The sequence below is a fragment of the Sus scrofa genome, chromosome 14 (assembly GCF_000003025.6).
Source record: "Sus scrofa isolate TJ Tabasco breed Duroc chromosome 14, Sscrofa11.1, whole genome shotgun sequence".
Classification (NCBI taxonomy): domain Eukaryota; kingdom Metazoa; phylum Chordata; class Mammalia; order Artiodactyla; family Suidae; genus Sus; species Sus scrofa.
Window position 1 is genome coordinate 62,577,362 of NC_010456.5, and position 27,313 is coordinate 62,604,674.

Here is a 27,313-nt window from a genome sequence, read left to right on the forward strand (position 1 = left end):
ATGAGTGCCCCCAATTGTCAGATGATTCCCAGTTGGGCCCCAAGCAGAGGGGAAGAGAGGCCAGGTGGTCCAGAGCTGATATCAGCTGGCCCAGCAGCCACATGGAGCCCCCAAAAAATAATTTTGTAGGGCTAGCTGCTATGGGAAACTATGAGGAAGGCAAGGACAGACTGGGCTCTGTTCTGTTAGGCCCTCTAAGTGCCAATGGTCTGAATGAATATAGGGGGCCGGCCCATTGACTTCATGGTAGATACTGGGGCAGAACACTCAGTGGTAACTCAGCCTGTGGGCCCACTCTGGCAGAGGCAAGCCACCATCGTAGGGGCCACAGGCAACTGAACATGGTGCCCCTTCCTGCTGCCTAGAGAGTGCACTTTGGGGGGATATGAAGTCTTTCACAAATTTCTATACCTCCCCAACTAGCCTGTGGCATTGATGGGTCAGGACTTACTGGGAAAGCTACACGCCCAGATATCTTTTAACTTCCACAGCCACACAGTCCTGACCTTAGGGTAGCCAGGGGTCAGGCCCATCCAACAAAAGCAATATTTCATCTCTTGTGAGGCCCAGATGGGAAATCATAGGCATTAGTACAAAGTTCCCTAAAGTACAGAATTCTCTGGCCTCGATAGTCACCTTGAATGCGCCTCTCCTGCCTATCCAGAAGCCAGGTACCAATGATTTTCAGCCAGTCAAGGACATGTGTGCAGTAAATCAAGCCACAGTCACCCTACCTCTGGCCATCCCAAACCCCTACACACTCTATGTCCATCTGGCCTCCCAGAGTCAATTGATTTTTGTCTTCCAGTGGAAAAATCCTGATAATGGTGACAAGGGCCAATTAACTTGGACTAAACTGCCTCAAGGATTCAAGAATTCTCCAGCTATCTTTGGCACTGCTCTAGTGTCTGATTTAAAAGCCTTCCCAGTAGACCAATATGGCTGTATATTGCTCCAGTATGTGGATGACTTACTGTTGGCGGGACAAACTCAGGAGAATTATATGGAAAGAACACCTCACTCTCTTATGAGAGGCTGGCTACAAAGTTTCAATGAAGGAAGCCCAAATCTCTTGGGAAAAAAAAGTCAAGTACCTTGGTTTTCACCTGTCTCAGGGACGTCAAGTCAGCCCATAAAGAAAATAGGCTGTCTGCTCTGTCCTGGTCCCGACAACTTAATACCAGATCCCTGAGTTTCTAGGAGCCACAGGTTTCTGTAGAATATGGATACCCAACTTCTCCATTTTGGCAAAGCCCCTTTATGAGGCCACAAAGAGGGGAGAACGAGACCTCTGTTGTGGGAATGAGTGCAACAAAAGGCCTTTGAATAAATCAAGTGAGCCCTCACCAACACACCTGACCTGGGACTCCCAGACACCTCCAAGCCCTTCTTATACGTGCACGAGAACACTGGGGTCATGGTAAGGATCTTAACTCAGATGCTGGGGTCATGACGTCATCCAGTGGCATACCTTCCCAAGCAACTTGACTCTGTTGCCCAAGGTGGCCACCCTGCCTGAGGGCACTTGCAGCCACAGCTCTCAGTGTCAGAAGTTGATAAGTGAACTATGGGACAAGAATTAACAGTCTGAGTGCCATACTTGGTACTAACATTAATGGAGTATAAGGGACAATACTGGCTGACTAACGCCAAGATGGTCAAATATCAGGGAATGTTATGTGAAAATCCATGCATTCACCTAGAGATAGTGAGGACCTTAAACCCTACAACCCTACTACCTGTCAGGCCGGGCCAGCCAGATCATGATTGTGTTGATGTCATGCATGAAGTATTTTCCAGTCAACTGGATTTAATAGACCAGCCCCTCAAAGACCCAGATGCTCAAAATTTCACCGATAGTAGCAGCTTTGTAAAAGAGGGAGAACGCCTTGCTGGGTATTCCATGGTGACCCCAAATTCCAGCTTTGAAGTAAAAGCTCTCCCAAAAGGGACTTCTGCACAAAAGGCAGAACTCATCGTGCTAACCAGAGCCCTCCATCTGGCAGCAGGAATGCATGTCAATATACATAGACTCCAAATATGCCTTCACCACCTTCCATGTACATGGGGCTTTATATATAGAAAAGGTCCTAATCAACTCAGGAGGAAAGGACATAAAATATGGCAAAGAAATTGTCGGACTCAGATGTTGTGTGGGCCTCTAGAAAGGTGGCAGTCACACATTGTCAAGGGACATCAAGGGGGGACACTAGCCACTCAGGGAAACCATAAAGCAGACTGAGCAGCAAAACTCACAGCCTCCAAGGGGACAATAGAATAAGTGGCTTTGACTACCGCACTGTTCCCTAGTCCTTTGGAAGAATGGGACCCTAACTTATCAAAATATGAAAACACCTGGTTCAAAACTGAGACTGGAAACTATTTCCAGGTAGATGGTGGAAGTTTGAAGATGGCCAAATAGCAATTCCTGAGGCCTTAGCCCCAGCCTTTGTCAAATAGTTTCAACCAGAGACTCACAATGGCCAAACGGCTCTCGAGACCACATTGGACCAACACTTCTACATCCCTCAGATTTCCAGCATAGCCTGGATAGTATGCAAACAATGTGAAATGTGTGCCCAAAATAACCCATGTCAGGGACCTAGGGCCACCCCCTGGAATATAGAGTGTTGGAGGGCTCCCAATCAAAAATATAGTTGTGAATTTCACTGGGCTTCCCCGAGTCTAAGCCTATAAATATCTGTTAGTCTATATGTGTGCATTCTCAGGCTGGGTAGAGGCCTTCCCTATTAGCACAGAAAAGGCACATGAAGTGGCCCAATTTCTCCTAAAGGAAATCATTCCCTGACTTGGGATACCAATCACCATTGGATTGGACAACAGACCAGTGTTTATAGCTGAGGTGGTGCAATTGGTGGCAAAGGGGTTGAAGATCACCTGGAAGTTACACATGGCCCATCAGCCCTAAAGCTCTGAGAAGGTGGAACAGATGAATCGGACTCTGAAACTGCAATTAAGCAAACTGTGCCAGGAGACTCAATTACATTGGGACTAGCTCTTGCCAGTAGCCCTGCTGATAATTCAGTCCAGCCCCACTAAGCAGACAGAGTTTTTCCCTTATGAAATCCTCTGTGGGCATCCCCCTCCTCTCATTAAGAGTATAAGGGGGCACCCAAAAGAATTAGGAAACCTCGCCGTGAGGCAACAGATACAGGTGTAGGTTCCACTCTGGCCACCCTCAATCAGTGGGTTAGGGAATGGTTACCTATAAGCCTAACCACAGACACCCACCACTTCAAACCAGGGGATGCTATAGAGATAAAAGAATGGAATATCCAGCCATTAAGTCCTCTTTGAAGGGGCCTGTTTACTGTCATTTTATCCACCCCTACTGCAGTAAAGGTGGCAGAATTGGCTCCTTAGATTCACCACAGCAAAATAAAACCAGCATCTTGAGACTGGGAGTGCATCCCTGATCCCTCAACACTGTACAAGCTGACCATCCAAAAGAAGCAAGTTGCAGCTCCAGAGACCCCTGAGGACTATAGCCTTGCTCTAGTCACTCAGAAGTTGACTGGTCTACACATGGCAGAAACTTGAGGAATCAGCCACCAGATGGGATAAATAGACTGTTTTTGTTTCCCATTTCAGTCTCTTACTGTGATGCACTGCCACCCCTTGCGCCTGTCTGTTGTTATGATCCTTCCCCTGACCTTTGCCATGGGATTGGCAGAGACTGCTCCATCTGACTGAAAATGTGACAAAAGACCTGGCACAAGGTCAACGCAGACATTGAATGGTGGGCCCCAGGTGGACTATACTGGATATGTGGGAGAACAGCCTATACTGTACTTCCCCCAGACTGGTCAGGATCTTATGTGTTCAGATCAATCCACCCACCTTTCTTCTTGCTCCCACTTTCCAGCAGGAAACATTTGGGAGTCCAAGTGAGAGGACCAGGATACCTAAAGAAAACTGCGTGAACTACAAATTGACAACTGAAAAGATGACAAATGGCCCCCTGAGCGTATGTCCATTACTATGGTCCAGCCACCTGGGCAGAGGATGGGTCTTATGGATACTGTACTCCCATCTATATAATAAACTACATCATAAGGTTACAGGCAGTTGTTAAAAATTTCTTTGGGGAATGGTTTTCAACTTTTGGGAGACTCAAAACCCTCATAGTTTTTAATTTGGGGGGCTTGCCTGATCCTTCCCTGCCTAGCCCTTCTGGTTATGAGGTCTGTTTCCAGACTCATTGAGGCCATGGTTAAAAAAAAAAAAGCCACATGTCATGATTCTATGGAAATATAAACCCCTAAACCAAGATGATGCTCTTTGACCCCAAAGGGAGGTTCATGCATCAAAGGGGGAAATGTGGTAGGGGTCCACCCTGAACAAAGGGAAGGCAAAGTGCACAATCAGCATCTGTGTGCACATGTGCAACTTTGTGGCAGTATGACATAATCCATATTCATGTGCAACTTTGTAACATAGACCATCCAACCAGAATTTACAGAATGTATGTTACCTTATAAGGGGACAAAGGGACATAAGTGTAAAAGAAAAAAAAAAAAAAACAACAGTGTATGTAAGACAGTGCCCCGCTGCGTTTGGAGCTTAGCCTTTGGATATGAATCTACTGAGCCAGTGCCGGCACGAATAAATGCTGCTTTCTGGCAAGAAACCTCAGTGTCCTGCCTCCCTATATGAGAATCCTACAACACTGCAACTTCACCAACTTCATTGCTGAGCTCTAGCAGTTTCCTGGTTGCATCTTCAGGATTTTCTATGTGTGGTATCATGTCATTTGCAAACAGTGATAGTTTTACTTCCTTTCCAATTTGGATTCCTTTCTTTTTTTTTTTTTTTTCTTCTCTGTTTGCCATGGTTAGGACTTCCAAGCCATGAAAGTTTTATGTTGAATAAAAGTGAGAGGAGTGGACATCCTTGTCTTCCTGATCTTAAAGGGAATGCTTCTAGCTTTTCACAATTGAGAATGATGTTATCTGTGAGTTTGTCATATATGGTCTTCATTATGTTGAGATAGGTTGCTTCCTTCCCCACTTTCTGGAAGGTTTTTATCATAAATGAGTATTGAATTTTGTCAAAAGCTTTTTCTGTGTCTATTGAGATGATCATGTGGTTGTTATTCTTCAGTTAATGTGGTATGTCACATTGATTGATTTATGTATATTGAACAGTCCTTGCATCCCTAGGATAAATCCCATTTGATCATGGCATATGATCCTTTTCATGTATTGTTGGATTCAGTTTGCTAGTACCTTGTTGAGGATTTTTGCATCTGTTTTCCTCAGTGATAGTAGTCTATAGTTTGTGTGTGTGTGTGTGTGTGAGAGAGAGAGAGAGAGAGATACCTTTGCCTGGTTTTGGTATCAAGGTAATGGGTGACCTTATAGAATGAGCTTGGGACTGTTCCTTCCTATGCAATTTTTTTGGAAGATAATCAGAAGAATAGATGTTAACTCTTATCTGAAAGTTTGATAGAATTCACCTGTGAAGCCATTTGGTCCTGCACTTTTATTTGTTAAAATGTCCTTAATCACTGTTTCAAGCTCAGTAATTGTAATTTATCCATTCAGCTCTTCTATTTCCTTCTGGTTGAATCTTGGAAGGTTGTACCTTTCTAAGAATTTGTGCATTTCTTCTAGGTTGTCCATATTTCTGGCAAATAGTTGTTTGTAGTAGTCTCTTTTGATCCTTTGTATTTCTGTGTTGTCAAATGACTTCTATTTCATTCCTAATGTTATTTACTTGAGGACTCTCCCTTTTTTTTCTTGATGAGTCTGGCTAGAAGTTTATTAATTTCATTTAGATTTTCAAAGAACCATCTTTCAGCTTCATTGATCTTTTCTATTGTTTTGTCTATACTTAATTTATTTTTCTGATATTTATGATTTTTTTCCTTCTACTAACTTGGGGTTTTGTTTGTTTTCTCTAGTTCTTTTAGGTATCCAGTTAGGTTGTTTACTTGAGATTTTGCTTGTTTTCTTGGGTAAGCTTGTATTGCTACAAAGTTCCCTCTTAGAACTGCTTTTGCTGTATCCATGTATTTTGGATTGTCATGTTTTCTTTGTCACGTGTCTCTAGGTATTTTTTTTTTTTTTACTAAACCCATGGTGTGTGCAAGTTGCTTTGCCAGGGATCAGACACATGCCACAGTTGAGACCTGCACCATAGCTATGTCAATGCCTTATCCTTAACCCACTATGCCACATGGGACCTTTTTGTCTCTTGGTACTTTTTAATTTCCTCTTCAACTTCTTCAGTGATGCTTTGGTTGTTTAGTAGCATATTGTTTTGCCTCCACATGTTTGTGTTTTTTTATTTTGTTCTTGTAATTGTTTTGTAATCTCATAGTGTTGTGGTTGGTTGGAAAAGATACTTGATATGACTTTATTTTTCTAAAATTTACCATGGCTTGACTTGTGGCCCAGTATGTGATTTATCATAGGGAAAATTCCAGGTGCACATGAGAAAATTGTGTATTCTACTGCTTTCAGATGGAAGGTTCTATAAACATCAATTACGTCCATCCAGTTTAATCTGTCCTTTAAGGCCTATGCTTCCTTGTTTTCTTTATGGATAATCTCCCATTTATGTGAGTGGGGTGTTAATTCCCCCACTATTATTGTGTTATTGTTGATGTCTCCTTTTATGGCTGTTAGCAGTTGCCTTATATATTGAGGTGCCTCTATGTTGGGTGCATATATATTTACGATTGTTATATTTTCTTCTTGGCTTGATCCTTTCAATAGTGTCCTTTTTTTGTCTCTTGTAACAGTCTTTATTTTAATGTCTATTCTGTTTGATACAAGTATTGCTACTCCGGCTTTCCTTTTATTTCCATTTGCATGGAATATTTTTGTCCATCCCCTCACTTTCAGTCTGTTTATGTCACTAAATCTGAAATGAGTTTTTTTAGATAGAATAATATGCCTGTCTTGTTTTTGCATCCATTCAGCCTGTCTTTACCTTTTGGTTGGAGCCTTTAATTCATTAACATTTAGTGTTATTATTGATATGTATGTTCTTACTGTGTTTTGTTAATTGGATTTATTTTTGTAAGTCTTTTTTGTTCCTTTTTTCTCTTGTATTTGATGACTGTGTTTCATGTTGTCTTTGGACTGCTTTTTCTCTTTTGTCTGTGTGTCTATTACAATTTATTGGTTTGCTGTGTGTATATATATGTGTGTGTCTGTATATATATTTATAATTTCTACTGTCCTTTTCTCACCATTGCTGGTTTTAATATATTTGTGTGTGGATGATTTCCTACATATTACTTTATGTTTGCCTTTACCTGCATGCTTTCCTATTCATAATTTTCTTATATCTAGTTGCGACCTTTTCTTTTTCATTTGAAGAAGTTCCTTTTGTATTTGTTGTAAAGCTGGTTTGGTGGAGCTGAATTCTCTTACCTTTTGCTTATCTGTAAATCTTTTGATTTCTCTGTCATATCTGAATAGAGCCTTGCTGGTAAAGTATTCTTGGTCCTAGGTTTTTCCCCTTTCATCACCTTAAATATATTATAAAACCTCCTTCTGGCCTGCAGAGTTTCTTCTGAAAAACCAGCTGATAATCTTATGGGGGTTCCCTTATATGTTATTTGTTATTTTTCCATGGTTTCTTTTAATACTATTCTTTGTCTTTAATTTTTGTCATATTGTTAATATATGTCTCAGCATGTTCCTCCTTTAGTTTATCCTGTATGGGAGTTTTTCTGCTTCCTGGACTTGAATGAGTGTTTCTTTTCCCATGTTGTGGCAGTTTTCAGATGTAATCTCTTCAAATATTTTCTTAGGCCCTTTCTTTGTCTCTTCTCTTTCTAAATCCCTTATAATGGAATATTGGCGCCTTAAATGTTTCCTCAGAGATCTCTGAGACTGCCTTCCTTTCTTTATATTATTTTTCTTCATTCTCTTATGCCGTAGTGTTTTCCACCACTCAGTCTTCCACATAGCTTATTCATTTTTCTCCCTCAGTTATTCTGCTGATTGCTTCCAGTGTGTTTTTCATTTCACTTATTATTTATCACTGTTTGTTCTTTATGTATTCTAGCTCTTTGCTAAACATTTTTTTTTTGTAAGTTCTTGGTCTGTGCCTCTATTCTTTTTTTGATATTTTGGATCATTTTTATTATCATTATTCTGAATATCTTTCCAGGTAGATGGCCTATCTCCACTTAGTTGTTCTTGTGGATTTTTTATCTTGTTCCTTTTTCTGGAACATATTTCTCTGCCATTGAATTTTGTCTAACTTTTTATCTTTGTGGTCCCCTTTCCACAGGCTGCAGGATCATAGTTCCTCTTCCTTCTGGTGTCTGCCCCTTGGTGGATGAAATTGGTCCAGGGGGTTGTGCAGGCTTCCTGGTGAGAAGGTCTGGTGGGTGGAGCTGAGATTGTCCCTCTGGTAGGTAGTCTTCTGTCAAGGTGTGTGTTTAGAGCTGGTTGTGAGCTCAGTACAGCTTTAGGAAGCTTGGATGCTCATAGGTGGGGCATGTTCCTATTGTGCTGGTTGTTTGGCCATGATGTTCTAGCAGTTGAGCCTGAATACTGTTGGGTAGGGCTAGGTCTTGGTGACTAAATGGCAGCCTCTGGTAGAGCTCACACCAATCAGTATTCCTTAGGGTGTCTGTCAGCAGTGATCTTAACCCTCCATGGAGTCTCAGCCAATCTCTGCTTCCCCAGGAGACCCTCCAAGATATGGAGGTAGGTCTAGCCTAGGCTCCTGTGGAGTTGCTGCAGTGTTATGGGTCCCAGTGCACATGAAACACTGTGTGTGCCCTTTCGAGCTCCCTGGGTGTTTCTCTTCGTGATGCCAGTCCCTCAGGCCAGGGAGCCTGCCATGGGATATAATTATTCTCCAGTGTGTGGGTCACCCATCTGGCATTTATGAGATTTGACCTGGTCATAAAAGCACTTCTCCCATCTTGTTGTGCCTTCTTCTTTGTCCTTGAATCAAAAATGTCTTTTTTTGTAGGCTCCATTCTTTTTTGTTGATGATTGTTCAGCAGTTAGTTATGATTTTGGTGTTTTCATGTGGGGAGATGAGCTCAAGTCTTTCTATTCTACCATCTTGTCCTGAATTGAGGAGTTGGTTTTAGTGTGGATGTTTGCACCCTCTTTCCTCAGCATGTACTGGCCATTATTCCTTGATGTGGGGTCCGTACTTGTGCCTTCCCAGGGCAGTGTGTCAGGACTAGGTATCTGCTTGCAGACCCTGAAGGGGTGTCTAGGGCCTGTACACTTCCAGGAAAGTGGGGGCAGGGTCTGATGCCTGCTCATGGATTTTGCAAGGGTTGTTAAGTTTCATTCACTCCCAGGACAGTGGGGCCAGGGCTCAGTACCTGTTCACAGGTCCTTCAGGGAGAGCTGGGCAGGCACACTTCCTGGATAGAGTGGGGGCAGGGCCTGGCACCCTCTCACAAGTCCTAGAATGGTGGTTGTGTTTCCCACACTCTCAGAACTGTGGGGCATGGCTCAGCGCCTGCTTGCAGAATTCTCACATTTTTTCTTTAGGAAGATAAATTTCATTGTGCTGTTCAATTTTATAATCTCTGAATACAAATAATATCAGTTTTAAAAGAAAACACTTTATGAGACATTAGCTTCTCTAGTGTTTACAAACATACTTTCTGGTCAAAAATGGAATAAAAGAAATAATTTGTCAATAACTATTATACAGATGTATGTTTTAAAGTTTCGTTTTTCAAACTTCCAGTGCAGGGAAAAGTACACATCTTTTTTCCTCATAAATTTTCTCTGTAAAATTTCCTCATGTATTTTTTTCTATAAGATGTAATTGCAGAATTTATATTCCAAGAAATACTTGTCCTTGAAATGTTTTCATTGTTTTTCTGTATGCAATATCTGTTTATATTGTTAATGTGTTTTGCATTTTTTAATATTTTTACATAAAGTTATGCATCACAGTGAAGGGACAGATTTACAGAAAATATCTAAAATATGGTACACTGTATATATGCATCTTATAAATCATTATTCACTTTAAAATAAAATTCAAATGAGTTTAATGTGTGATGATTCATAACCAAAATGTGAGGGAAACATCACTTCCTACTAAGTAGAAGCAATAGCATGACATATTCTTACTTTTATTTGAGAAATAGTTCTTTTTAATGAACATAGATAACAGTTACCAGAAGAAACATAGAGTTTCAGGTATGGTGCCAGCACAACCCTTTATGACTTTGGGCTAAGATCAAACATTTATTTTCTTTTCACTCAGTGTTACCTTCCAGGTGATTATGTGAAGACTAATTTTCTAACACTAACATAAGTTTCATTGAAATCAGAATCAAGGATGCTACTGCCAATACCCTGAATCATCCTAGTCTTTCAACTAAGGATTTTTGCTTAACTAACTATTCTCATTTTTGAACATGTTGGGCCTGCATATATTTTATATACACACACACATACACACACTTGTTTTTGTTTTGTTTTGTTTTGTTTTTACTCTGGTCAGGGGTGGATCCAGAATTCAGCCATATAAAATTGAAGTTTTCCAATTTGGGATGTCTTATTTGAGAAAAAAGCAATACAAAATTTTGGGTATAAAATCAAGTACCAGAAACAAGTACAAGTAATGGACCCTTGAAACTTAAGTTTTGTTAGTTTCCTGGTGAATTTTCTTCCTGATATAGTATTTTCCTCTCCATTTTCAAGGTGAATCACCTAAATACAAGTATTTAAGTAATATCCCCAAGATCACAGAACTAGAAGTTACAAAGATATCAAAGTCTTGTGTGATTTCAATACCCATGTAATATATAAATAGGGTAGAGTAGACTAATCTATAGAGTACACAGTACCAACACAATGTTCTCTTAGAGTTCAGAGAGAAGCTGTCATTGGGGTAAACTTTCAGATATATGACTTGAGTCACATCTCTGAGTCACTGGGATAGACTTTCAGAGGCGTGACATGAGATCAACTTTGAAGAACAGGTTACATTTTTTGAGGAACCTTCATACTGTCTTCCATACTGGCTGTACCTGTTTACATTCCCACCAAAATTCCTACCAGTGTTCAAGGATTGCCTCTTCTCCATATCCTCACCAACCACTTAACTTTTCTTTTTGATAATAGCCATCCTGACAGGTGTGAAATATCTCATTGTGGTATTGATTTGCATTACCCTGATGATTAGTGATAATTGATTACCTTTTCATCTACCTATTGACCATTTTCCTTACGTATTTTGGATATTAACTCCTTATCAGATACAAATATTTGCAAATATTTTCTCCCAACCTGTAGGTTATCTTTTTTATTTTGTTGAATGTTTCCTTTTCTGTGCAGAAACTTTTTGTTGAATGTAGTTCCACGTGTTTATTTTTGCTTTTATTACCTGAGCTTTTGGCATCATACTCAAAAATAATTGCCATGGCTAGTGTCATAGGGCTTTTTCTATTTTTTTTTTTTTTATTCTAGGAGTTTTACAGTTTCAGGTTTTATGTGTAAGTCTTTAATCCATTTTGAGTTGATTTTTGTGTGTGATTTAAGTTAAGGCTCCAGTTTTATTTTTTTGCATGTGGATATCCAGTTTTTCCAGCACTGTTTGTTGAAGAGATTTCTTTTTCCCCCATTGTGTATTCTTCATGCCTTTGTGGGAAATTAGTTGGCCATATATGCTTGGGTTTATTCCAGCCCTCTCTATTCTATTCTGTTGGCCTTTGTGTCTGTTTTTATGGTAGTATCATATTATTAGGATTACTGTAGCTTTGTACTATAACCTGAAATCAGGAAGTGTGAGTTGTCTAACTCTGTTCTTCTTTCTTGAGATTGTTTTGTCTATTTGAGGTCTTTTTGTATTGTATAAATTTTAGAATTTGTTTTTCTGCTTCTGTGAAAACTGCCATTGGAAATTTGAAGGCATTATATTAAATGTGTATATCGTTTTGGGTAGTATGTACATTTTAGCAGTCTTATAATTCATGAACATGGTATATCTTTCCATTTATTTATGTCTTCTTCAATTTCTTTCATCAATATTTTAAAGTTTTCAGTGTACAGATATTTTACTTGCTCAGTTAAGTTTATTCATAAGTATTTTTTGATGGTTTATAAATGAGCTTATTTTCTTGATTTTCTTTTCAAATAGATCATCATTGGTTTAAAGAAATGCAACTGATTTTTATATGTTGATTTCGGTGTTGTGCACCTATACTAAATTCATTTATTAGTTTGAACCTTTGTTGTTGTGTTGTTAAGTTTTTATGGTTTTCTACTTAGAGGACTTTGTCATCTGAAAACAGTAATTTTACTTCTTACTTTCTTAGATGTCTTTTATTTGTGATCCAGCAGTTCTTCTTTTGAGTATATACCCAAAGGAAATGAAATCAGTACCTCAAAGAGATATCTGCATTCCTATGTTTATTGCAGCATCAATAGCCATGTTATGGACACAATCTAAATGTCTGTCAATGGATAAATGGATAAGCTAACTGTGATATAAATATAAAAAATGGAATATTACTCAGCCTTAAAGGAAGAGATACTATCATTGGGAACAACATGGATGAACTTGAAGGACGTTATGCTGAGAGAAATAAGCCAGGCACATAAAGAAAAATAGTACAGGTGGTCTGCAACTTTCAATGGTTTAACTTAGGATTTTTCAATTTCATGATGGTGCAAAAGCAATATGCATTCAATAGAAGCTGTACTTTGAATTTTGATCATTTCCTAGGATAGTGATACACAGTATTATACCTTCTAGTAATGGTGGGCATTAGCACTGAGCCACAGCTCTTAGCCTGTGGCAGTCTGCCCCTCCTGCTCTAACCCTTCCCAACAATAATACCTTGCTCCTCCTGTGGGCGTAGACCTTCTCCCAGGTTCCCTCTGCCATGGCGTTTCACTCCCCAGCCCATAGCACACCACTCCCCTATCTGTGTCACGTTGCTCCTTAGCCTCTCAGGGTGTGCCCACACAGCCTAGTCCTCTCCACAGAACTGCCCTCTGGAACCTGAATCTCAGCACCCAGCCCCCACCCAAGCGTCTCAGGCTGTGGTGTCCAGGGAGGTGGTGCAGGTGATCTGTCCGGCTCTCATTATACTTTGCCATCCTCAGTCCAGCTACTGCGCTTTTCTCAGGGACTTTGAGGTCCCTCTGTCTCAGCTGATCTCCCCATCAGTTAGGTGAATTCCCAGGATGTGGGTTTCTTTTCTCTTTTACAGCTCCCTCTCAGGAATGCTTGTCCCATCCTGCTTCTTTTTTTTTTTTTTTTTTTCCTCTCTGTCTCTTTTTCTCTTTTGTTCTACCCTGTTATGTCAAGAGTTTCTTGTCCTTTTTGGAGGTTTAAGTTCGTCTGCCAGCTTTCAGTAGGTGTTCTATGCAAATCATTTTACATATAAATGTGTTATTTTGACGTGTTTGTGGGAGAAGTTGAGCGTGATGTCTTACTCCTCTGCCATCTTGATCCTTCCCCTCAATTGCTTGATTTTATCAACATTATTTTGTACTAATTTAAAACATAAGTTGGGTTCTTGTTTTCCTTAAGATTCTTGCCACAAAGGCACTGAAGCATATGCATTCCTTTGCTGAAAATGTCCCAGAGAAACTACATTGATTTGGGTGAAAAGCAATCCAGTAGCTTAGACACCCTCCGAGTCTGACAGCCGAAGACAGAGGCTCTCTTCTGCCAGTGTCAATTTTTTTTATAATCAATGGCTGGTGCTCAGTGGGATTGGATTGAACCTGTAGTTTTCAATCACCATGAAGAAACAAAGTGAAAGTTAAAATTATTGAATTGCCTTTGGCCCACCTGTGAGATCTGTTCATGGGTTCTATTACTTTTCTTAACTGTATCCTATTTCATGTTTTTCTTCCTGGATCATCTGGTAGTTCATGATTGATTCTTCCTCTTTTTCTTCTTTTGAATGTTACCTCAGTATGAAAGCTATGCAAGCCTATATTTAACTCTTGTATAGTGTAACATAATCCGTACCTTCTATCAAGCTTCAGTCCTATGTTTTTGTTTTTGTTTTTGTCTTTTTCCTTTCAGGGCTGCGCCAGTGGCATATGGAGGTACCCAGGCTAGGGGTCTAATTGAAACTGTTGGTGCCAGCCACAGCAATGCCGGCTCCAAACCACATCTGTGACCTACACCACAGCTCACAGCAACACCAGATCCTTAACCCACTGAGCGAGGCCAGGAATTGAACCTGCAACCTCATGGTTCCTAGTTGGATTCATTTCCTCTGTGCCACGAGAGGACCCCAGTTCTACGTTTTATTTTCTATTTTAATTCCTAAGGAATAGTTATCCTCAGTTCCTGTCCTCCTTTAATTCTAGAGTTTGGATATCCAGAATTTTAATTATCTTAAAGCTGAAAAGCACATGTCCAGGTGGATGGGATACCACTAAGTAACAAATGAATGAACAAAGATAGTCCATACACATGCAAGTTGAATTAAAGCAGGATACAACTATTTCAAAGTATAATTAATATATTTCCCTTAAGATGAAAATGGTCAAGTTGTAATTTCCAATGAAGATATAACTAAGCACAAACACACACACATGCACACAATGAGACCTCAAAATACAGGAAGAAAAAAGGAGAAATTAGCTGAAACAATGGAAATGTAGAAGGACCATTAACTGGGAAAAAATAAAGAAATAAGTTTGGGATGAATCTGAGTGTTTTTCCTTTTATGGATCATGCTTTTGATCTAAATTGAAGAACTTTTTGTTTAGTCTAAGTTCCAAAGAATTTCTTCTTTTTTTTTCCGCCTAAAAGTTTAATAGTGTTTATGTTTTACATTTAAGGTTTTAATTCAATTTTGAGCTAATTTTTATGTAAGATGCATGTTTTAGGTCGAGGTTCATTTTTTGCTTTTTTAATATAAAATAAGATTTCAGTTTTTGCCCATCAAAATGGACATTTAAATACTAATAAATGGAATTGAGAAAGATGCAAAAATATGCACTCTAAAATTGTAGACAGGAATACAAAATGATGAAAAGAAATGTTATTCAACATTTGCAGTTCATGGGATTTATCCAAAGATAAATAATCCTAGATATGCCCAAAAATCTACATAGATTGGTGTTGACTGAAGTGTTATCACAGGAAAACACTGGAAACAATCAATCTGCATATCCAATATGATGACTGTTTAATAGAGTAGAATACACCAAGATTAGAATTCTATGTATTCATAAGAAATTATTCACAATATAACAAGTAAAAAGAGACTCTAAAACAATATGCTATAGTATGTTAATGGTATAGAGATTATAGATGATTTTTACCTTCTTCTTTGTGTTTTTCCCTGAAATTTCTATTAATCAATGTTATTGCTAAGACTATTTTTATTCTGGGTGTTTATTGTGACAGAGAATAGTTTCAGGTTTTGATGTGATTACTGAGCTTTATTGTTGTCATAATTAGTTTTTCTTCATGACTTTAAAATTATTGCAGCATTTTAAATTTATTTTTATGAAGAGAAATGTATTTTTATCCCAGAAGACTATATTTCTGATTTTATAATGAGAATTATTAACATGTGCATTTATTTAAATGTATGCATATATACACATATAATCTTAATTATACAGTCTTCCTATTTATACTATGGTAGCCCAATTTTTCATCACTAAAATTTTAGGAAGGAAAAAATGACATGTACAATATGAGGAAATTTCTTCTGATTGCTGTATTTAAGAGAAGTGAACCTAACACCTGCAATTTTTTTCTTAGAAGGACAACCCAAGGCTTAATTTTAAAACTACCTCTTTAAACGATTCTTTCTCTTACTTTATTCGTTAAGTCTTTTATGCTCTTTGAACTATAGTAACTAAGATTTTAGATTGGCTACTCTCACAGCACCCTAGGGAAGATAATATGAGAAGGAAAAATTACTCCTTTTTATAAAACTTATGGGGCCAAGGGACAATGGTGTAAAAAGTTTGCTAAAAACATAGAGGTCCTGGAGTTCCTGTCGTGGCTCAGTGGTTAACGAATCCGACTAGGAACCATGAGGTTGCGGGTTCGATCCCTTGCCTTGCTGAGTGGGTTAAGGATCCAGTGTTGCCGTGAGCTGTGGTGTAGGTTGCAGATGCGGCTTGGATCCCGAGTTGCTGTGGCTCTAGCATAGGCTGGCGGCTACAGCTCCGATTAGACCCCTAGCCTGGAACCTCCATATGCCCCAGGAGCGGCCCAAGAAAATGACAAAAAGCCAAAAAAAAAACAAAACAAAAAACAAAAAAAACCCATAGAGGTCCTCTATTTATTGAGACATATTCTGTTGCATTGTTTGTCAGAGTACATCTGTTTATTAGGTGATTTTTTTAATTATTATTCAAGATAAAACTATTTCTGGATCAATCAAATTGAGGGATATACTTCATGAGGTAAGCTTGATAACCAAGTAATATTTTTCTTTGAAATACCTTTCAAAAAGATAAATATAAAGAAGACATCTCAGATTGTAAGGAATTTAGCTAAGGCCTTTGAAAGGTAAATAATTTAAATCTCCATACAAAGCTATTAAAAGAAAAAGTATTGTATCATTATATGTGTATGTATTATATATTCAAACAGATGAATGCACATACATATATATAATGAGACAAAAAGATTATATTGCATTATGTCCATTATGAATATGGCCATAAAAATCAAGGAATAAAGATTATAATGAGTAATGTTTGTTTAGAATAGCTTTACTAATTCTTGAGAGGAAAGGGGGGAAATATACAAACTTGAAGAATCTTTCTTATAAAATGGATAATTTATGGAATGTACTGACAGTATTTCACTGATATATATATATATATATATAAATAAATTCATAATGTTGAATTAATACTTGTTTTTATATGCATAGATTGAAATAAGTGATACTGAAGTAGATGTGATGTAGGTTTATTATCCTTTTGTACATCTGAAAGGTTTTACTGAGTTTAGGTGCTTTTCAGTGTTTGTTGTGTATACTTCTTAATATCTTCTAAAATAGATGGAATTAGACCAAATACTCATGGATATATGAAGATTACGTTCTTAGTATAATTGAAGGGCACATCTGAAGTAACTATGAGTCTGATATATTTCAGTGAAATTTTATCTTTAGTTCTATACCTGTTGAACTCCATGTAAATTAACCATTAGCTTTTCCCTTAGAAGTAATTCCTCAACTTGGTTGACAGCTTTTCTAGTGTTGTTAAGCATTCTCACTCAGTGTTTTCTTCCTATACCATGTGCTGAAATAACTAAAATGAAAATATACTGTTTCTTAATGCTTTTTTATGTTGCCTCCATTTGGAATGTCATGTCCTCAATTTTTTCACTATTGTCTTCATTTTTTGAAATTCTGCTTCTCCCACTGCCTTGTGATTAGAGTTAATAATGCTGTGTTATATACTTCAGAGTTGCTAAGAAAATAGATCTTAAATGTTCTCATCACAGAAAGGAAATGATATTTATGGGATATGATGAAGATATTAGTTAACTCTGTGTGGTAATCATATTGCAGTAGATAAATTATATTGACATATGTATCATATCAAAACAGTTGTACACCTGAAACTTATGCAATGTTACATGTCAATTATATCTCAATAAAAGAATTTTAACTTCTATAAGGAAGAATGTCACATATTTTCTGAAGCACTTCTTTAATTCCCTTAATGTCTTTCACTTAGATTATTTATATCATAACTTTGAATATGATATTATCCACATTCTTCTCCATTTTATATTCTTGAGGTAGGAATTAATTTATATATCTTTGCATCTCTTCTGTTGCATACTCTTGTTATAAAAGTAATTTGTACTTAATAGAAGTTTTAATAAGTAAAAAAAATATATAAAGGGACACATAATCAAGTAGCAGAATGATAAGCATCCTCAACTAGCTTTAGAAATCTGAGTGATTTGTTAAAGTCAATGTGAGAAGCCACTTAGTTCAACCCATGCTAAAAATAAAGTGAAAAATCATCCAAAGAAGAGACCTAATTTTATCTTCCTTTCAGGAAGTTTTATTAAAATTAAAAATACAAAAAAATTGCTTTCCAATGATTAAGCTTAGCACAAGATAAAAATAAGTGAATGAATCTGATTTCTAAGTAACTGAATTTGAAAAATGATTCAGATTCACCAAAGTCTAACTCTCCCATTTCAGATATTATGTAGAGAGTAACAACAAAAATACAATGACCTAAATCCCATACCTTCATAATAACTTTTAAAACTGAGAATATATAACTTTCAAATTACGTCCTACTTAAAAAAAAAAAAATTTGTACAACCATTTCTCAAACTTCTGTCCAAAGTCCATTCCTAGAGTAAGTGGAAAGAGAAGAAAAGGTCCAGGGAAGCTTCAGGAATGAGAAAAGAGGAGAATGGAAAGTCTAAGATTGAATAATTGGAGAATCTTAGGGAAGAATACCAGAGCCCTTAGTAGTATTCTTGCACCTTTTCTGAAGTCTAAAATTGTATTAAAAATACTGTCGAAAATTAAAAGGTGAATGAATAGGTGGTAAATAGATGAAGAAAAATGGAAAAATATCAGTAATTGTTGAAGCTGGGTGATAGCTACATGGGAATTCATTATAGTATTTTCTATATTTGATGTATTTTTGTAAACTTCCATAATAAAATGACTTTTAACAAGGAATGAATTCACAGTGGTCTTTTCATTGATAATGTAAATTTGCTTCCACATTAAATACTCTTGCTTTTAAGGCATTTAAGATGTGGTCGTGTTGAAATAAATTAAAGAAGACCTAAATAAATGGCAAGATGTTTAATGTTTATGGATCACAAGACAGTATCATTACAGTTTCAATGACAACATCACTCAAATTGACCCATAAGTTTAACTCAATCTCTATCAAAATTTCACCTGACTTCTTTGCAGAAAGTGCAGATCCCTGCAACTTTGCCAAATTCAAGATAATATATAGAAATTGATTGTATTTCTATATAGTCTAACAATGAAAGTTCAGTAAGAGAAATCAGAAAACTATCCCATTTACCAGTGCATCAAAAGGAATAAAATACCTACGAATAAACCTATCTAAAGAAATGAAAGACCTATACTGCAAAAACTGTATGATAAGAAAAAAATCAAAAATGACACAAACAGATGGAAAGATTTACTGTGCTCTTGGATTGGAAGAATCAATATTGTCAAAATGACTTTACTACTCAGGGCAATCTACAGATTCATTGCAATCCCTATCACATTACTAAGGACATTCTTTACAGAACTGGAACAGAATATTTTGAAATTTTTGTGGAAACACAAAAGACCCTGAATACCTAAAACAATATTGAAAAAGAAAAATGGAAATGGAGGAATCAGGCTCCCTGACTTCAGACAATATTACAAAGCTACAGTTATCAAAACAATATGGCACAAAAAAACCCAAATCAGTATCAATGCAACAGGATAGAAAGCCCAGAAATAAATCCAAGCACCTATGGTCAATCCATCTATGACCAAGGAGGCAAGAACATACAGTGGAAAAAGGATAGTCTCTTCAATAAGTGGCGCTGGGAAAACTGGAAAACTACATGTGAAAGAATAAAAATAGAATACACACTCTAATACCAGAAACAAAGATAAATTCAAAATGGATTAAAGACCTAAATATAAGGCTCTGTACTACAAAATTCCTAGAGGAAAACAGGCAGAATGCTCTTTGACATAAATCACAGCAACATCTTATTTGATCCACCTCCTAGAATAAGATCAATAAAAACAAAAATAAATCAATGAGACCTAATAAAACTGAAAAACTTTTGCACAGCAAAAGAAACCATTGTAAAAATGAAAAGACAACCCACAAAATGGGAGAAGACCTTTGCAAATGGTGCAGCAGACAAAGGGCTAATCTCCAAAATATATAAACAACTCATACAAATCAACAACAAAAAATAAACAACCGAATTAAAAAATGAGCAGAAGACCTAAATATGTATTTCTCCAAAGAAGACATATAGATGTCCAATAGACATGAAAAAATGTTTAACATCACTAATTATTAGAGAAATGTAAATCAAAACTGCAGTAAGATATCACCTCACACTGGTCAGAATGGCCACCATTAACAAATCAACAAATAACAAATGCTGGAGAGAATGTGGAGAAAAGAGGACCATCCTTCACTGTTGGTGGGGATGTAAATTGGTACAACCACTATGGAAATAGTATGGAGGTTTCTCAGAAAACTAAATATAAAACTACCATATGATCCAGCAGTCCCACTCTTGGGTATGTATCTGGACAAAACTTTTATTCAGAAAGATATATGCATCCCTGTGTTCATAGAAACATTTTTCCCAATAGCCAAGACATGAGAAACAACTTAAATGTCCATCCTCAGATGAATGGATTATGGATGTGATATGTATGCACAATGAAATACTACTTAGCCAGAAAAAGGACAGACTAATTCCGTTTTCAGCAACATGAATGGAACTGAAAGTTCTCATATCCAGTGTAGTAAGTCAGAAAGAGAAAGAGAAATACCATATGATATCACTTATTTGTGCAATCTAAAATATGGTACAGATGATCTGATCCACAAAACAGAAACAGATCATGGACATGGACTTGTGGTTGCCAGTGGGGAGGGAATGGGATAGATGGAGAATTTGGGGTTTGTGGCTGCAAACTGTAACATTTTGAATGGATTGGCAGAGAGGTTTTACTGTACAGCACAGGGAATCGTGTATGATTGGATCACCTTGCTGTACAACAGAAATTGAAGAAACATTGTAAATACTTTAATTTAAAAAATTAACAAAAAATTGCCAATCCCAAAATTCATGTAGAAAATCAAGGGACCCAGAATAGTCAAAATAATCTTGAAAAAAAGGACACACACTTCTCAATTTCAAATATACTACAATGCTGCTATAGTAGTCAACACCATGTGATAAATGGAATACGGATAAAGACATAGATCAATGGAATAGAATTGAGAGTCTAGAAATAAATATTAAGATAACCAGTTGATTTTTGACAAGGGTGCCAAGGTAATTAAATGAGCAAAAGATGATCTTTAAAATAATTGTTGGTAGGACAACTGCACATCCACATGAAAAACAATGAACCTGGACCTCTACTTCACACTTTATATAAAAATAAGAATGAATGCAAAACTTAAATGTTAGTATTAAAACTATATTATCTCTTAGAAGAAAAAAAGATGTAATCTTTGTGACCTTTAATTAGGCAATGGTCTCTTAGATATGACACCAAAAGTACGGGATAAATAATAGGAAATGTGGATGTGGAAAAACTGGTACCCATATACACTGCTGTTGAGAATGTAAAATGATGTAACCACTTTGGAAAACAGTTTGGCAGTTCCTCAGCAAGTTAAACATAAAGTTACCATATGTACCAGCAATTCCACTCCTGGGCATATACTCAAATGAAGAGAAAGCTTAAGTTCTCACAAAAACTTATACATGAATGTTCATAGCAACATTATCTGTAATAGCCAAACAGTAGGAACAAACCAAACACTCATCAACTGATAAGTAAATAAACAAAAACTGGTGTATCTATACAATGAAATATTATTCAGCAATAAAAAAATAAGGTATTTATACAACATGGATAAACCTTGAAAACGTTGTATTAAGTGAAAGAAGCCAGTCATGAAGGACTGCATATTATATGATACCATTTAAATGAAATGTCCAGTATAGGCAATTCTAGAGACAGGAAATAGATTAGTAGTTGCCTAGGACTAAGGGGACATGAAGAGGTTGGGTTTGGGGAGTGATAGCTAAGGTGTATGGGGTTTCTCTTTGGTGTAAATAAAAATCTTCTGTAATTGTGGGATGGATGCTCAACTCTGAATCCATTGAGAGCCATTGAATTGTACACTCTAAATGAATGGTTGTATGGTATGTGGATTCTATTTAAATAAATTTATTTTTTTTAAAATATCTTTTTTTGGAGTTCCCGTCGTGGCGCAGTGGTTAACGAATCCGACTAGGAACCATGAGGTTGCGGGTTCGGTCCCTGCCCTTGCTCAGTGGGTTAACGATCCGGCGTTGCCGTGAGCTGTGGTGTAGGTTGCAGACGCGGCTCGGATCCCGCGTTGCTATGGCTCTGGCATAGGCCAGTGGCTACAGCTCCGATTCGACCCCTAGCCTGGGAACCTCCATATGCTGAGGGAGCGGCCCAGAGAAATAGCAAAAAGACAAAAAAAAAAAAAAAAAAAAAGGTCTTTTTTTGCAAGCCAACTTAAGTTCAGTAAGAGAAGAGCCATGCATATAAAATATATATAATCTGGCTGTCTTTTCAGTTTGCATTTTAATAATTGCTGCTATTAGAAAAGTGCTTTTGAAATGGTTGTTCTGAAAAAGTAACTTTAATATTTTCGATGGATTAAAAGTGTCACTTATTTGTTTTCTCTTCATTATTACTAATGAGCAGTGTAGCCAGAGTTATTAGAATTATTTGCATGTAAAATAGAGAAATGTAGCTAGAACTACCCTTAAGATGAAATCTTAACAAATAAAGGGAAGCTATATTTGAAAGTATACCTAATTGTAAAGATCTAAGATAGTATTGGCTGGTTATGGAATATTAATATCATGTGGAACACTATTGTTTACCCAGTTTTAAAGACAGAATCATTGTCTTCTGTCACCTCAAAATCTCTCTTAAAAAATGATTCACACAGCTTGCGGAGGAAGCAAATTAGATGTAAAATGATAGGATTTATTTAAATAAATGCTTTTCTTATTTTTCCCCAAGTAAGAAAGCTGCATAGAGACTAATCTAGTGGTTTTGTTAAGAACTGGAATTAAGAAAGTAGCTTGAAAATGAGGGTTCTTGATATAACATTTCCTTCATAGGTTTGAGTTTTATATTGTTCTGAATGGCAAAATATGAGAGGAGGAAAAGTTTCCACCTTTCAATATAAGTAACAGATTTCTGAAGTTTTAATAATTAGAAGATAAACTACATAAAACAAAGTGTCATATTCTGGAAAATAATTATTTGTAACTTTAAGGTTGAGTAAGGTAACAATAGAGGAAGTTTAAATGGCAAAATATACATTTTAGATAGTGTTGATGTATTAAGGTTATATTTTCATTAAATTGGATCAAATTCAAAAAGCTTTATTTTTTCTTAAAACAGTTTTTCACTCTGTTGGGAAATTATATGAGCAGTCATAATGTAATATGATTTCTACAGAAATTTTTACAGTTAAGAGTCCAGAAAGTATTTCATTAGTGTTGCTTATATTTTAAAGATAACTGCAATCAATAATAGTTTAAAAACGTGAGCTTTTCTTAGAACAAAAATTACTATTTACATATTTATTGCCATTCCCAAAGCCATTAAAATATTCCACTTGGTTTCTTTCCTTCACTTGACTTCTGAAAGGCTTTAGCAGGAAGCATTTTAGGGATTTGAGGCCAGATGGGGCTAAATTTAAAAGGTTTGGAAGCAGTTTTTCTGGGAGTTTTATAGAGTAGGGTTCTGAGGAAACTGGAAGGTGAGGGAAGTACATAAGAGAAAAAAGAAGAATTTTTAAAAGTATTGTTGAAGAAATGACAATAAAGAACTTCAGTTATTTTGAAATTAGTCACTGATTATCATCAGGTTTTCTGGCCATAACACAGCTTGGGATGAGACAACATGGGTGAAATATTTAATAAGACTGGGAATTGTCAAAAGCTTTTTGTTTTTGTTTTTGTTTTTAATCACTGAGATGGAAGAGTGAGGGCACAAAACACAACCTAATCTGGAAGTTGAAGCTATTGCCACGAGGTGACATTCATTGTTGTTCTTTTTAGGTTTTTTTGATTAAGATTAGGAACAGGTTATGCAGCTGATTTATGACCTACCACTTTCGTCATATGAATAACAATTACATTTATTTATTTTTTCTTTTCTGGGGCATTAAAGTTTATGTTAGCTTGAGGGAAGGGAACTTAGGAAGGAGAAATAGAATAAAATTTGATACAGTATGGCTTTCCTATGTATGAAACAACCTTGGCAAATTTATATTTTCTCCTTTTGTTCTGTCATTCATCATATTTTACCCTGTAATGTTAGCCAAAGTGGTAGCATTTTCTCCAATTGGAAATGGAGGACACAGTCTGTAAAGTAACCAAATGTCAGATGAGTTCTTTGAGAGTTTAATAATATCAATAAACATGGCAATCATTTTTCATCTTTTAAGCTTATCAATTTTTTGTTTTAGCGCTCAATGTTAAATTTGTCAAGATACAGCAGATAAAAAGATTCGTAGAATAATCTATCACATAGTAGCTGTAAGAGAATGGTCTTTGATATTTTTATATGTAGTGTAAACATTAAATGCTGTTTCTATATATAAATTTCTAAAAGGAAAAAGCAGGAGCAATTTTTATAGACTGTCATTGACACCTCATAGATTTTTCTTAAAGAAACATTCCGTTTATTTGACTGGACTCACTTCACTTCATTATCAATATTTCTGGTTTCATGTAGCTTAAAACTATTACTTTTGAGCAGAATTAATTGGTTATATAGGGGAAAATGGACTCTTGGGGCCTTTCAGACAGAACCTACCATGTAAGGCTAATCTTTCATACATTAGAAAGTTAGATCATCAGTGTTTTTGTTTTTAATTTATGTGAAAGCAAAAATTGGAAAAGTAAATTGAAAACATAGAGGTGGTAAAGACTAATTCATTTCTGCTTTTTTATTGGTAATAAGACCTTGTAATGACAGTATTACTTGTATTAACACTCAAATTACTTCATGAACAAAATGAAATCTCAGATTTAGTAATTAGATGAGGTCAGAAACATGTATGTAGTAATGGCCTTGCAAACTAGAAAAAAAATTATTAGTTGGAAACTATCTGTGCATTGTTTTCTTTCAGGGAACAAATCACAAGACAGTGGCATAGCAGAGATGGAAGAACTTCCTGTACCACATAACATCAAAATAAGCAATATCACATGTGACTCATTCAAGATTTCATGGGAAATGGATTCAAAATCAAAGGACCGTATTACACACTATTTCATTGACCTCAATAAGAAAGAGAACAAGAACTCCAATAAATTTAAACACAAGGTAAAACCCTAATTCTTACTTATATTAATTTATATCTTAAAACTTTTAAAGAAGAAATAATGTTCTATTAATTACTTAAATGATATATTTGATATTAGGAAGAATAAAAATTTGTCATTTAACAACCCTATTCCTCCAAGAAATTATATAAGAAAATGAAATGCCAGTCTACTGTTAAAATAGCTTTTTTCCAGAAAAGGTGAAATTTTGACTCTCATACAGACATAAAAATGAACATCTGTTAAAGTTTTTATTTTACTTATTAATGAGGCAAATGATTAGGTATTACAACCAATTCAAAAGGCTGATCCAAGAAAGACACTTTTATGGATCAAGATCTTGAAATAAATGTATAGATGGAAGCAAACTGGCTTGGGTTGAGGAAGGAGCAAGAACAGGTGGAGAGGGTTGTCCTTCTGCTGGACAAAACATACTTGCATTTATGTAGACATGAATAACTGAATTTTTATCAGTTGTGTACGAATTACGGAGTTGTAAAATAGATTCCACAAAATCAGAAGATAGCCAAAAGAGTGTGCTATAGGCAATACGTAGTTTTCCACTGAAACACACAATTTTTCCCCTGTAATAACTGCCAAAAGAAGAACATGATGCAGCTTATAAACTTTAGGATATTTTTTAAAATACTGCTGAAAATTGGTCTATGTAGTCAATTTTATTTTATGGTTTGAGAAAAAAATTAACCTTTAGGTGTTTTAAACATATAACAATTCCCTAATATTTAGTCTCTTACTTGTCTGCCTATCATGTATCTTTTCTGATACGTATCTCCTTTAGGAAGTAGCTATAGAAGTTCCCTGGTGGCCTAATGGTTAAGGATCCGGCATTGTCATTGCTGTGGCTCAGGTCACTACTGTGGCATGGGTTTGATTCCTGGCCCTGAAATTTCTGCATGCTGTGGGTGTAGCCAAAAAAAAAAAAAAAATAGCTATAAAGAGGATAATAGTTACCTGGTTTAAGAATGCTTTCTTATGTTTCAATATTTTCACTGATGATGAAAACTGATCCTTTTTTAATATTACTACTAAATTTTAACTTGGCAGATCTTTTGGAAAAATTGTCTTTTCTGTATATTATTTTACTAGTTGTGTAATTATACGTAGCAGTAGTAAATGAGGCTTATATTTACAAATAAGTGTGATAGAATAAGATTTGTAAGTCATTATTTTTCCATGTTCCATCTTTAGTTATGCTTTCTGGTTTGGCTATTTTCTTTGCTGATACTTGCCTTCTTGAAGTAGCTTTGAAATATTTATCATTAAGTGAAGAGGGATCAAGATTTTATCCCCTTTCTTCATTCCATACTTAGAATACCAGATCTTTGGAAATACAATTAATATTCAACTATTAGGTGTAATTATCATATTAAGCATTTTTTTGAAAATACCTAAACATTTCTATGACACATAGGCTTCATATTTGAATATAAGTAAAACAAATGTTAACTCGGATGTAAAACTGAATCATTTATCTTAAAAATATTCTGTCCATTCACATATAAAATATTTAGTAATGGGCTATTCTGATGAAATTATTGGGTAGTATATATTAAACAAGTATAGTATTTTAAAATATTAAATTTACTAAATATAATTTATTTCATGTTTCTGTTTGTGTTGTTTTATCATTTGGTATTAGAATGTTGCATTTTAAGGAGCATATTAAGGAGTGTACAGAGAAGAATATTATACTGGAAATCAAAAAAGTGATCCCAAAACATTTATGTCATTAGCTATCTCTTGATCAGATTGGACCCTAATTTTTACATGTGGAGAATAAGAAATTGAATATAATAATTGCTAGATATCTTAAACAGGAAACTTGTGTCATCAGCCAGAAATTTAATAAGTTCCTCAATATTGTTTACAATTGATTCAAGTTATACTGCTAAATTAATTCATTTCCCTCCTTTCATTACTTTCTTCCTTCTTTCCTACTTTCCTTCTTTCCTTTCTTAGGATGTTCCAACAAAACTCGTGGCAAAAGCTGTTCCTTTGCCGATGACTGTACGTGGACACTGGTTTTTGAGCCCAAGAACTGAGTATACAGTAGCAGTGCAGACTGCCTCAAAACAAGTCGACGGTGATTATGTTGTGTCTGAATGGAGTGAAATTATAGAATTCTGCACAGCAGGTAAGAGAACTGGGTACAAATACAGAAAAAAAAAATTATTTCATAGTTCCTGGAAAGCCAATTATAGAAAATATATTTATTTTTTGTAAT

The 27,313-nt window shown here is 36.1% G+C and overlaps 1 protein-coding gene across 3 annotated transcripts in view; it reads left to right on the forward strand.

The window, feature by feature from the left end:
• Positions 1-27,313, forward strand: part of PHYHIPL (phytanoyl-CoA 2-hydroxylase interacting protein like) — a 104,469-nt gene that overhangs the window by 51,447 nt on the left and 25,709 nt on the right. For 2 of the 3 annotated variants that reach the window (NM_001244581.1, XM_021072059.1), the window contains 2 exon segments: positions 24,873-25,069; positions 27,049-27,223. In NM_001244581.1, coding sequence (NP_001231510.1) covers positions 24,873-25,069; positions 27,049-27,223 — 372 coding nt within the window. 3 annotated transcript variants of the gene reach the window in all.